Source organism: Solanum tuberosum, unplaced genomic scaffold, assembly GCF_000226075.1.
Source record: "Solanum tuberosum cultivar DM 1-3 516 R44 unplaced genomic scaffold, SolTub_3.0 scf00215, whole genome shotgun sequence".
Lineage (NCBI taxonomy): Eukaryota > Viridiplantae > Streptophyta > Magnoliopsida > Solanales > Solanaceae > Solanum > Solanum tuberosum.
This window is the reverse complement of record NW_006239140.1, coordinates 599,956-613,346: the sequence shown is the minus strand read 5'-3', so window position 1 is coordinate 613,346 and position 13,391 is coordinate 599,956. Positions and strand designations below refer to the sequence as shown.

Below are 13,391 nucleotides of genomic sequence, written 5' to 3'. Positions count from 1 at the left end.
TGTTATTGGATCCAATGTCACTTTAGGGACATTTACAGAGTACTAAATGCCACTAAAAATACATATTTAGCGGCAATTAAGCTATTATTGTTAATTAATTGCCACTAAAGATCTTTTTTGGTGTTGTGAATTGTCTCGATAATTTCCATTTGGAAAGAATGTGCATGAGCAAAAATTCAAGACACCCAGCTGATTAACTACTCAAATTGTGTCTCTTGTTGCATGAACCTGCAAAAGTAGAATGTCAATACTTCAAATTCTCTAGGCAGATTTTTATGCAAATGGCAATGTTTTATATAGGTGTTTTCACAAATTTTCACCTACTCTGTGCACTACAATTTCAAAAAGGTTGATTTCTCAAATAGTCACTCAACTAATATGAGTAGTTTTTACCTCAGAAAGTCACTCTTTTTCTTAATTCCAATCTTTTACAACAAAGAAAGTGACTTTCTGTTAAAAAGTAATAACTATAGTTGATCAGTAACCGTATGAGAAATCAACTCTTGCTTTGACTATAAACTAATAAGTTCTGTTGAAGGAACTGATTCTCAAAATACCTGCGGACGTTTATCCTCGCTAAAGCTCTTGCTCCTGACCTTAAATTCCCCTCTACTGGTTGTAAGTTCGTCTAGTATCTCAGCATTACAAATGTCTACTTCACCTTCCTCATGAGTTCCATTAGTAGGTACTTCCTTTTCCTGATACAAGATTAAGTATTTGATAGTTCATAATACAATAAGTTGATATACTTGAAAAGAAAATCGAAAAATTGACCATACATTAAACTTTTGGGGATCATACCTTAGAAGAGAAGCTGCGTAAACGTTGAGAGGCACCAACAATTTCCTCATACTCAGCTGCATCTAGCTCTCTCAAATGATGAGGCTGGAACAGCTTGGGGAGTATATGTTGTCTTATGCTTAAGAGAAGAAAAAATGGCAAGGGGAAGAGAATTCCAACTATGGGGATCCATGTGACTCCAAAGCACAACAATAAGTATACAAACTGGAAAATTGTGAAAATTGCAATGTATCTGAATGGCACTGACTCCACAAAAGATGCATGCACCCCTTCAAGTACCCTGCCAACATGGTCACTCAAGTTAGTTGAAGAAGTAAACGGCTTAAAGTTCTATGCACCGACAGTGTAAGTTTTTAAGGCCATCATAGTAACTTTTCATATCAAGTCTGATATAGTACCTTAGAAAACAGAACGAAAACTTGCTGTAACAAGTTAAACCGCAGAAGTTCTTTATACTGTTAATGTATATAACTTAAATCCTTTTTCAAGTACGTATGACATCAGATAGTTACTTTTTACTTGCTAGTGAAAGAAAAAACTTCATTATTTTCTCAAGTATTTGAAACGCGGACTTACTTGAATCTCCTTCCAGTGGTGATGAAAAGAAGCAATAATCTTTCCCAAAGTTGATTTCCAGGCAGGCTGTCAATAGCCATATAAGCAAAATATCCCCAAAGAACTGAAGTTGGTATCTTCTTTATCACTGGCATAGCAAAAACTGATGCTGCTACTAGTAGCGACTGTAATAGATTGCTCACTCTTTGTTCATTCACTCGGACAGGCAAGTAAACATCTATGTGTTTCTCTGGATCAAATGTGACCTCTGTTGTACCTCCATTTTTGTTTTCAGTACTTTTCATTACTGCCTCTTTTAGGTGTTCCAACTCTTTAGCTACTGTGGTCTGCAATAGGACACAAACCATTAATTCGTACAAAGCTTAATATTCATCGATCTGCATGTCATCAACACCTGTATGAACTAAGATAAACATTACTGTGAACTGAAACATTATTTGACAAATGAAATTGAGAATGATATACGCGATGCCAATAGCTATAGCGAGGCAGCAAGAACTAAACTGATAAGAGGTGGAAACTTACATCAGAAGAACTATCAATCTCTATGAGAACTGCTTGCATATTTCCATAGATTTCAGAGTTGCTAGCCTTTCGCTTTATACTCTCCTTGGCACTTTTAACCATCTTCCTCCGAATCAGCTGGTTCACATTGCATAAAGTTTTAATTGATCCAAAAGAGTAGCATCAACAAAATCACCAGAATATATGACAATCATTTATTAGAATTTCTAGCTAGTAATACTAATTACCTGTCTCTTGAGAACAGCCAAGCTCTTCGTATGCATAGGTGACTGAGGCAGGACGCCATTTGAAGGAGGCACACCAATCAAACCACAAAGCAAAGTCTATGCAAATACCATTCATGTAATTAGATACTCTTCGGTTATCACACCAGTGATGAAAAATGAAAAACAATACAGGAAATTAGCTATTGATGAATACCATAAATCCCAAGAGCAAGATGTCATGATGATAAGCAGAAGGATTCTTAAGATTGAATTCACTTTGTTGTGCCATCTGTGAAGCAACAGTGTGATCAAAGAAATAAAGTCCAGCAATCATTAGAGCTGGAATTAAGGCAGCAACGATGTATGTCGGAGGAACCTTCCCCATATCCTGCAATTGAGATTATGTGTCCGATTTCAAGATTTTTCAATAACCAACAGAAAATTAATCCCATCGATCCATTCACAAATCAACACACCTTGATTACAGTCCAGTGATGTGAAGATGCAGATTCCCAAGGAAGTGGACTAAAGAGCCTTCTGGGAACTCCAGATGGAACTTCACTTGGCACTCCATATGAGAGTGCTGACCACACAAGAACCATTAAAGGAACACCATAATCAGCAACAAAGCTTCTGAACCAGCCTGATTTAACGAGAAAATAAAGTAATACTTATTAGTTAGTCAATCGTCACAACATACATGCAACTTTGTGAAGATATTTATCTTATATACTTCGACAGTAAAAGAAAATTATATCACTAATTATGCACCTGTTCCATACCACCATGACCTAGCTTTTCTGCTTTTCAATGATGTGTAAAGAAGGCCAAAGGAAAATATAACTCCAAGTAACCCGTTTATATAGAGCCACTGGAATTGATATTTCTCTAAACTTGAGTCCTCAGCTTTCGGAACTTTGAACTCACTCACTAACCCCTACAAAATAATGCTACCTCAAGTTATATTTTCATAAGCTAAGTTTGACACTCGTTAAGACTTGATACTAGTATATGATATATTACAAAGAGCTGAATTTCACCTGCAGTTACCTTAATTGCCTCTTGAATAAAAAGCAGAGAAATGAGCATCCCAAATGTCTCCCCAGCTATCCTTGTAAATCGATTAATAATGTAGCACGCGTTAAATATTGCTAGAAGAACCAACAAGAGTGCTGTCCATACACAAACCCTGCAGATTACACATCACAATAAGTAGGAATTATAATTCTTCATCTCAAGTGACTTTTTGATAAAAAATGTTAAAACACAGATACCATCCAGCCCACGCCAAGTAAAGACTCTGTCCCAATTCTTGTCTCCCTTTAGCAAATTTGTACATGTAAGTGTACATAATAATAGTTGGTTCAGCAACTCCTAATATTAAAAGAGGCTGACCGCCGAATATGGAGTGTATAATACCACAAATAGCTGTTGAGGCCAATGTTTCTACTGTGCTCACGCTCCCATCTAAATTAAGACACAAGACTATAGTATTAATGAATTTTGTTGATTAATGAAGTTCAAAATGTTACGAAAAAATAACCTGTATCTCTGCTCAATTGTTCTCCAAAGGCAATTACTGGAAGAGCAGATGCAAAAAATATATACGTAGTTGGAGCCAATATCCTGTATAGAAAAATGAAACATGCTCAAACCTCATTTTGTGAATAACATTTGAAAATAAAATGGAATTTAAGCGAATGTTAACAAATAATACGCGAATCCAGCAATCCAATCGTGCTTGTAACATGAAGCTCTTCCTCGAAAATCATCGGTAATGCCTCTGAATGGAGATGTGAAAAAACTCTTCATCCCCTCTGCTAACAGTTCCAAAAAATTTACTAAAATGGTAGAGGTACAATTACGTTGTGTGAGGCATCATTCTTCTTTTTTGACATTTATTTTATTTCACTATGACTTAGGGCATCTCCAATTCTTTACTATATTTTCCTCATTCTCTATTTTTTCAGACAATCAATTTCAATCCAATTGATTATTTCTATTTCATTCTTATTTTCTTATTTCATAAGTAATATATCATTCTTCTTTTTCCCCAAATAATCATTTTATATAATTTTCATGTGATATAATATTTTAATTTTTCAAATTATTTATTTAAAATAAAATAAAATTTTATATTTTATTTTAAATTTTTAGATAACATAAATTGCAAGTAAATATTACACAATATACAAATTAATGGACAGTTCAAATAAAAGTGAAATCGTTAATGAAATACAATTACATAAATACTCAACTTTCAAGATTATTATATTGCTCCTGTAAATGCTCTATTAATGCATTACGGAGTTAAAAATGAGCATTTTTTTCCTTAATTTTTTCATGTCTAGCTAAAATTTATTCAAATCGGAAATTTTTAAATTATATTAGTGGAGAAAATTGAAAAAATAAATTAACATATTATTAATTCGGGATGAAAATAGTATATATTATTTAATATATATTTTTAAATATTATATAACATTTAAAAAGAATTACTAATATTAAATATTTAATGAATGGGATTATATGTAAAATACTATGTTCATTGCAAAATAATAGAAATAATAATAAAATAAAATAGAGAGTGTGAATAGTAGTTCTCCAAATTTGGAAAACTACTATTCACATCTCTATAAATAGAGAATAGAGAGTAATATAAAAATAGGTTTGAGAGGATATTCTCTATTTTACTCTCCAAATATAGAAAAAGGACGATAAAATAGAGATGGGTTGGAGATGGTCTTATAGCATTTGTCATTGGAAAACGCACAGTAAGTTCTGTTTTTCTTTTTCTTTAGAGAAATTTAAATAAAAAAAACATTGACAATGGGAACAGAATATATGTTGTAGTCTCAATTTGACTAGTAAAAAGAAGTGGAAAAAATGAGAAAGTTTTAACAATAACAACACAGAGAGACGAATTAGTACAACGACGATGGGCTAATTTTAATTCATGTTTCATAATTACTTCTTTTTAGTACTCTATATTTTAAGAAAATGTCATTTTCTACGTTCAGTAACTTTTTAGTCCTTAATATCCCACATAGCATGTATAATAACACAAAATGTGAAAGAACATTTCATATATTATACACATTTAATTTTTATTTAAAATTATAAAATTTAAAAATCTTTCATGCTTTCTTAAAATTGGTAGTCATTCAAGTCGTGGGCGGGGGGTGCTTTGGTCCCCCTCATGTGCTTGTGGGTGACTAACGAACCGCGGTGGTGAAAAGTTCCAAGGAATACTAAATTTGCCGTCATGTGTGGGACATGCGCTTCTTTTGAAACAAAAACGACTCTAGGCCATGGATATCTTGTCTTTCGCATCAATAAAGAACTATAGCGAAATGAGATACTTGGTAATTGATATGAATTGCAGAATCCTATGAACCATTGAGTCTTTGAATTCATCTAAGACATATAAAACAAAACGGATGTAGCATAAGTTGCAATTTTCTTTTACTAAAATATAACGTTCCTTATTTATTTGACCTAGTTCTTTCAGAACGCAGTGATGAGAGTTAGCTGGAAATAAAGGGGGCTGTGGAATATTACAGAATTCCACTTTATTTTTTTTATTTTCCACCCTGCTTCCGATCGATATCCACTTTTGGGTCAACTAATTTAAATTTTCGTTAGAAAATTTTATTTTTGGGGGAAAGTAAAAAATGCTCCTATCAAAGGTGATTTTATATTCAGGATCGAAATCTCTGACCTCCAACTATAAGGATGGATGAGTACTTATCACTCTACCACAAAAGTTTGATAGTCAAAACTCCGCTTTATGCTGCCAACCAAAATAGAAAAACAAGACGCAGAAATTTTGGCACAAATATTCCAAGAATTCACATTTAACACCTAAGAAAATTCTTAAGGCTAATTAATTCCACTAGTTCATGTATTGACTAGACTATTCTATATGGAAACTTTTAGAATGAAATTTTATCTTCTTTTGCAATTGAGCACTCTGACAATTTTTTTTTATAAAAATATTGATTAAACATAAATTATTTCTCTTATATTATGTAATTTCTCCTTTTGTCATCCTATTTTAATGTACTAGTGAAAATTCGTTTTTACAAATATCCCTGATATTATTCAAATATAAACATCAACATTCTTGCAAAATGAAAATATTATTCAAAATAATAATCGTATACAATTTCATTATATAAATGTTGGGTCATAGAAAAGGCACAAATAATAATGTTGATATTCTCAGATTTGTTTGTTATTTACAACCAAATACATCAGTGCATGTCCTCCTTCATGGCAAGCACGTATAAAACACAAAGGAGAAGAAATAACTGTGTGCTTGTACTCAACCATAAGAGTTTTTTTCACAAATAAGAGAGATTCTAGCAGCAGAAAATCTGCTACACTGTTCCGAAGAAAAAAGAAAGTGTACAAAGATGTTATCGCCACTCTTATGTGGTAGATAACAGAAAACAAAATCAAGTTCAAGAATCTGCAAAACAGAAATAAGAAGGAAGGAGGGGGGCGGTAGAGAAAGAAACATTTTGAAAGCTCTAACACTCGAGCTGCAAATTCACAATTAAAGCTACCAAAAGGAGAGGTGGACTTGAACCTCTCTACCTTTTGAGTAAATTTTTAGAAAAGAAAAATTACAAAAGATATATGTGAAAAAAGGGGCCAAAAAGCTCAGTTGAATAAATACTTGCGACTTGACATTAGAGCATCCTATTGATGTTGCTGTTGTGGTTCCACTAAAATTCTATTGATGAATGGCGACATAGCTGCTAGCAATGCTTTTGGACATTCCTCATGTGGAAGATGTCCACAGCCCGATATGGCAACCAGTCTCTGTAAGTAAAGTGGAGATCATTGTCAGATTTGCAGGAGTAAGCTTCAAATTTTGCAGTTACCAGGAACAGGCATACAATATGTATGTTGTCCAGAAATTGCACTTTAAGTCTAAACTTATTGTGACTGCAAAAAGTTGTACATAATTTCTACTCTAAAGGTTGAAAATATCTATACTTCTTTGTGCCATGCACAAATACATTAAACTTTACAATAGTTACAAAATAAGACATGGGGCGGAGCTGCAATACTATACATATGCTTTTGAGACAAAGTGAACATTACAAGCAATAAATCTGTGGAATATATAAATGATACTTTTTCACTTTTTGAACAATCTGACATTTGTGTTTGGGAAATCCGGAAGTGGTTTTCTTTTTCTTGTAATTTCTAGAGATGGTTAGTAGGGTTTCCATGTGTAAACCAAGTAAATACACATTCTTATATGATGGATGTTTCAAATACACTCCTTTTAAAATCACAAACTTGATTGCATGCGTCTACTTGTGATATGGCAACTCAACCATCTAAAAACCATTTTTCTTTTCTAAACATCTTTCCCATAGTATGTTATCCCATATTGTGTCTTCAATCTTTTATTTAACATTAGAACCAGAATGTTCTTTTACTTTAACAAAATGGAATCTCCGAAACCACCTTTAAGAGGTAAGCATTCACAAAATTATTTAATTCATATTTTTCGCTTTGTGCATCAATAGATGTAATAGGGTGGCTTAAAAGCAAACAGTATTTCTTGCTTTTGTGGTTTACTCTTAAAACAATCCATAATTCTTTTATTTTCTTTCTAAACATCAAGGGAACTTTTCATATTTAAGAATATACTCCAAAAAAACCCCATCATAATGTCAAGAGGCAAGACTCTCATAAAATAAAAGCATTTATTATTTGACTCTTTAGGATTATTGAGATACGATTACTTGCTAGGATCGAGCTAATCACTCACTGATCTATCTAAAAGAATTGGGCTTCTATTGCAAAAACAAGCCAAAAGCCCAAAACAGCACAAGGACAAGAATATCACTTTAGAATTACCACATAGAACAAAGCAGGCTTTTCATCACCAAGAATGATCTACTCAAATAACTGTTGAACAGTTCATTTTTCAACCCCATATGGTAACAGCACGCATCATCAAATTGATTTAATTATAATAAACCAAAATATTCCTAGAGGAAAAGAATTTCAGCTTTTAAAATTAACTCAACTGGTTTTCCCATCAGAACCAACATGTTGCACAAAACACCTAAACGGGTAATATGAGGTTAAGGAAAAATACATGCAAAATCATAAAACACTGGAACAGAAAATTTTAGAAGAAATAACCTTCCCAACTCTTATCTCATACAAAGCTAGAGCATGATATAAAATAGACTACCACCACAAAGATCAAATTTGATGAGTGAGAGGGAGAACTTACAGAATTTACAAGTTTTGATGCCATCACTTGAACAGATTTTATAGATACAAGTGCATCTTCAGCTCCTCCAATCACCATAACTGGTAAACTTTCAACTGTTTTTAGCAATTGTGCCGCATTTTCTGGTGAGAGGACTGTCTCAGATGAATGTTTTCCTATCTCATGGAGTGCTTCATCCCATCCTTCTACACATAGTGGGGCCTGATTACACACAGAAGTAGAAAGGATGATATCATGATCATATCATAATCTACGAAAATGTAAGACTAAACGACTTGACATCTAGTACTCAACGTAAGAAAACAGGGGAAGATATATTTGTCCTGCATACCGGCCAAACTATTCTCATCTACGATATTTCAACTCTAGGTACATATATTATACGATCCCAGTGAAATAAGTGTAGATGCATCTGTTACGGCCTCTATCAAGTTGCAAGTCTCTCTAACTTTCACTGTCTTTTCCGTTTTCTTATGAACTTTGCACCAAAAAAGTTCTTACTTTAAAAAACAGTAGCATAGAAAAGATGTAACCTCATATACATCATAAAATGGTGTCCCAGCATTTGCAAATGCAGAAACAAAATTCTTTGAATATGACAGACCAAACTTTCAGTGAGCATTTAATACTTCATTCTCCTTTTTCTTAGCACTACCCGCATCCCACCAAAGTCAATTGTTAATATCATAATGAGAGAATATAAATAGATCAAATCTTCTGGGTTTTTTCCTTAAAATCAGAAAATCTAAGTATTTACTTTAATTTTTTAATTTCTAGCATTTGTTCTGTTTAGTTAATCCTGGTTAAAACATATGCTAGCACAAGCAAAATCAAGTTTAGTTCACAGGTGTGATATTCAAGATGTCCGACTGGAGAGAAACTAAGGAGCACATTAAATTTATTCCAAATAGTATCAGTTCCAATCCAGAAGAGCGATCATTACCTAGTATAAATAAAAAACAGCAAGAACACATTCTATACCTTGTATAGGCTCAAAACATCAGTTGTCAACTTGGTGGCATCATACCATGCACGTCTATTAACAACTTGAGTAATTTCTGTTCGCAACAGTGGACGCACCAAGTGCTTTTTTCCAAGAGAAGTACGCAATAATATCCTTGCAAAGGCTGGAACCAGTTCTCTTGACAGGCTAACATCCAGTAATACAATCCCCTTAATATGGACCTAGAAGGCAAAAAATAATCAGGAAGATTAATATTACTCAGGAACACATGCAAAGGAGGTGCACATCATTTACCTGCAACTCTAATTTAAAACTGATCCTAAAGTGCTTCATATCAACTTTCTTAAAATAAAACAGCGCAATATATAGGTTAGAAACTCACTATGGGAACAGAAATTGGTTGAGCAAAATATGGGACTAATGACATTTTCTTAATTGTTTTTTAATGACATTGGTGTCCTGGCACCTTCCAAGCACCTTGACTGGGAACTTATTCTTATTCATTAAATCATGGCTTCATCAAGTTTTCAGCTCATGCAGTTCAGATTACAGTAAAGCACACAAAGGTACATGCCAAGAAGAAAGCAGAGTCACAAGTCATACACATTAATCGACTTAGGAAAAGAAAAAAAAAGTTAAACTCACATTTATCAAATTTATTGACTAAAAAAAAAGTCATACATTAACTGAAAGAAGGTCAACTCACATTAATTGAATTAGTGGATGATTGAACTCTTTGTGCAGCCTTCAGTGCAAGCAATCCACCATCATCATGGCCAACAAGTACAACTGAAGTAAAACCCATATCCGAACAAAACGAGAGAAGCAGATCAACCTGAAAAGTAAAAAATAGGACAGTTTAACAAAAGACCTAAAATATCAAAAATTAGCGATCCCCTAAATCATAAAACCCAGAAATTTCCTCACTTTCTGGCTCTTGCTATTTGACATTCTCACTTCTTTTCCATTTAATTAATTGCTGTAATCTCTATAGTTTGGTCTCATGCTAAATTTTACAACAAACTTCATTAGAACATACAATCAAAAGCATTAGAATACCTGGCTATCAATCTTGTAGGGATTAGGCAATTGATTCTCTTCCCAGTCTCTCTGACGTGGCCTAGATGTCAATCCCCATCCTGGCCTGTCGAAGGCTGTGACTGCACAACCTACCTGTTGGGCTAGGTCATCCATCACATTTCTCCAAGAGAAAACCCCACCTCCAAAACCATGCACTAGAACAATTCCAAACTGATTATTCCCTTCAACATCTCGTACCGGGAATGAACATCCCACCTTACCAACATCATCTTCATCACCAGTTTCATCTAGGCAAAAAGTAGGGATTTCTTCAGACAGAACTGGGGAAGTCGGAGACACATCTAAAAGAGGCATAGAGAGAGTGTGGGTATGGAATTGAGTGCTCTGGCTCCTCCGAATACGATAATCACTTTTTGACAAAACATGCAACGGGTTAGCAGAAGAAGGTGTGGAAGACAAAGAACGGTAAGGTGAGCCAGGCAAGCAAAGTTTGTAATGAACAGAGAGCCCAAGGCAAGAAATGAATGAACTGTCAACATCAGCAAGTAATATAGCAGGGACTTCCCCCTCCTCATGAGCCGATCCTGCAAGTTTTCTCCTCATATCACTCTCAGTTCTTGTTTTACCTGTCGGAGTTGGAGATCGTGGTACCTTATTGTATGCAGAGAAAACAACTTTGCAAGGAAGAACCTGTAATTGTAGAGGAAACCAATTCAGAGAAAACAACTTTGCAAGGAAAAGAGCATGCCCATTCTGTGAATGTTACAGAATTGATTCCAGTGAAGCATATCCAAGAAGAGTAAAAGTTACTAAGCATAGGACATATAATAGCTTACAGCTTCTGGGTCAACTCGGTGAAACAAAAGCTTCCTCCTTGCTCGACAGCTTGTTCTGTAAGCAATTACAGTATGTCCAAGAGCAAAGACCACCGAAGAAAGAAACAACACAGGCATCCCCCATGACTTTTTCAGATGAAGCCTTTGCCTTGAGATAGAAGATGAAGCTTCAACCTCCAGATATGAATTGACAGAGAAAACACAAGCTTTGATAGAAAGTAGAATGACGGAAATGATGGAACAGAATGTAACCGTTCCGAGGTATGGTCCATGTGAAAGAGCAGGGCCATCACACAAAGAATAAACACCTATCATCAGAAACTAAAATGGATTAGTCTTATAGCAAACACTAACCAGATAATAAACTCGAAAAAAGGTCAATAAATATTAAAAAAAGTTAAATTCAGATCATCCCATCTAGCTATTTTAGTTAAAAGAGTAAACCTTGACAAATTATTAGACCTTTGAAGAAGAAACTCAAGCCATAGAGATAAATCTAACTCAACTATCTAACATATCAATGGGGCCATAGCCTAGTAGTAAGGACCCTCAGGCAACTGTTGGTCTCCTAGGTAGAAGTTGATCGGAGGGAGGGCATTGCTAAAGTTTACACGAAAACATGTTAAGGACATCATGAAAAGGGTTTAGAAATTAAAACCAAATATAAGATATTACATAGGGGAACTATACGTGCAAAGCCAAACTATACAACATCAAGCTCCAGGTATATCTGCAATACCTAAATTTCAACTCGAAGCAGAAAAACTAGTTGAAAACTGAACCAGATAGAAACACAAAACCAGAAGCAAATTGGAAACAAGCTTTAATCTAAAACCAACAGTTAGAATTATATACAGTATGCATTAATTTATCATCAGAACACAAAACCAGAAACCAAAACTAGTTAAAGTCCACTATACAATCCTCGCTATCTCGCTATCATTATTCAGAAAACAACAAATAGAATTACATTGTTAAAAAAATGGAAACGTAAACGAAAAACAATCACTTACAGGTGATGATTAGAGATCTCATGATAGAAACGATAGGAATGTCCGTCAATGAGCTTTTGAAGGCATATCTATGCAAATGTTCTTTAAAACTGTAACATTTAACGCATGTAAAGCTCGAAATCAACACACTTGGTACCAAAACATCCCCAATTGCCACAATCAGTGGCGCCGATAGTACCAACAATGATGCCAACATCGCCACCATGAAATATATAATCTTCAAAAACCTCTTCACCTTCTCCAACATTCCTTTTCCCCCGGAACCCATTATCATAATTCCAAGTCCCAAAGCAATATTGGCCTGGAAGATATTTCAGGTAGAGCTCCCTGAAATAACAGATCGAATACGATATAACGTTCTAGGTAAATCCACACGACAAGGTGGCGCAACGGCCATATCTCGCCGGCGGCGAACAAAACGCCGGTCAGTAACGTTGTTGAGTTTAGGTATTCCGGGCCGGGTGAGGTCTCCGTTATGAAAATATGAAGTTACAAAGAGAAAAAGTAAACAATTTTCTCCGGTTCCAAAAATGAATTTCCTCTCTGTCGTCCTCCGGCCGTTGAAAAAAATGTATAGAGAGGAGACTTTTGGTTTATCGCCGGGAGTTTTTAGAACTGTTTTTTTTTCTCTCTCCCCTTGTGTTGTGCCCCCCACCCTGCAACCACCCCTTCGTCGACTTGTATTTTGCTATACTAGTTAAAAATATTTTCTCCCCCTTATTTATTGAGGAGAAAATCATCCAATTTTTACCTAAGTTTTTTTTATATACTAACAAGGGAATACGTATTTGTGTGTGAAATAACTCCGCAAATTGTACAGGAGAGATAAATCGTATTCTTTTTAGTTTATATATATAAAGTTAATTGTTTGAGTATGACATATCTTTTTGTTTTAATTATTGAAGGACATAAATTAATTGTTATTTTTTTTGTTTTAAAAGAATATTTAAGGAAATAAACTAAATGTTATTTTTTTCTTTTTTTAAAAAAAAACTAAGGGTTTAAATTTAATGTTACTTTTTTCTATTACCTTTTTAACAACTTCATTAAATGAAGTATAAATATGTAAGAAAAAAAACTCAACATTTTTTTCAAAAGAGTAATTCACTTATTTTGAATTATTAAAAAAAATCAATAATTTATCATTTAATACAGACTAAA

At 34.2% G+C, this 13,391-nt stretch overlaps 2 protein-coding genes across 2 annotated transcripts; both read right to left on the bottom strand.

Moving 5' to 3' along the window:
* Positions 1-40: 40 nt before the first annotated feature.
* On the bottom strand, positions 41-3,957 carry LOC102589251 (boron transporter 4-like). The gene is made up of 13 exons (XM_006356127.2): positions 3,826-3,957; positions 3,652-3,734; positions 3,383-3,575; positions 3,159-3,297; positions 2,880-3,045; positions 2,585-2,751; positions 2,323-2,496; positions 2,130-2,225; positions 1,903-2,019; positions 1,378-1,703; positions 802-1,081; positions 558-698; positions 41-228 (listed from the first exon to the last, which is right to left on the bottom strand). The coding sequence occupies exons 1-13, from the start codon at positions 3,918-3,920 to the stop codon at positions 202-204; spliced, it is 2,004 nt and encodes a 667-aa protein (XP_006356189.2). The 5' UTR covers positions 3,921-3,957; the 3' UTR covers positions 41-201.
* Positions 3,958-6,412: 2,455 nt separating this feature from the next.
* LOC102588928 (uncharacterized) lies at positions 6,413-12,934 on the bottom strand. Its single transcript, XM_006356126.2, has 7 exons — positions 12,231-12,934; positions 11,218-11,525; positions 10,400-11,071; positions 10,047-10,175; positions 9,358-9,561; positions 8,377-8,577; positions 6,413-6,938 (listed from the first exon to the last, which is right to left on the bottom strand). The coding sequence occupies exons 1-7, from the start codon at positions 12,502-12,504 to the stop codon at positions 6,816-6,818; spliced, it is 1,911 nt and encodes a 636-aa protein (XP_006356188.1). The 5' UTR covers positions 12,505-12,934; the 3' UTR covers positions 6,413-6,815.
* Positions 12,935-13,391: the final 457 nt, after the last annotated feature.

Excerpts from the sequence above, each read along its gene's own strand:
- LOC102588928 (XM_006356126.2), bottom strand. The coding sequence starts at position 12,504 with ATGATAATGGGTTCCGGGGGAAAAGGAATGTTGGAGAAGGTGAAGAGG. Across the intron at positions 11,526-12,230 it reads GAGATCTCTAATCATCACCT|GTGTTTATTCTTTGTGTGAT; the intron begins GTAAGTGATTGT and ends TTCTGATGATAG. Across the intron at positions 6,939-8,376 it reads CATCAAAACTTGTAAATTCT|AGACTGGTTGCCATATCGGG; the intron begins GTAAGTTCTCCC and ends CTTTACTTACAG.
- LOC102589251 (XM_006356127.2), bottom strand. The coding sequence starts at position 3,920 with ATGAAGAGTTTTTTCACATCTCCATTCAGAGGCATTACCGATGATTTT. Across the intron at positions 2,226-2,322 it reads TCTTGCTCTTGGGATTTATG|ACTTTGCTTTGTGGTTTGAT; the intron begins GTATTCATCAAT and ends GTATTTGCATAG. Across the intron at positions 229-557 it reads GCGAGGATAAACGTCCGCAG|GTTCATGCAACAAGAGACAC; the intron begins GTATTTTGAGAA and ends CTACTTTTGCAG.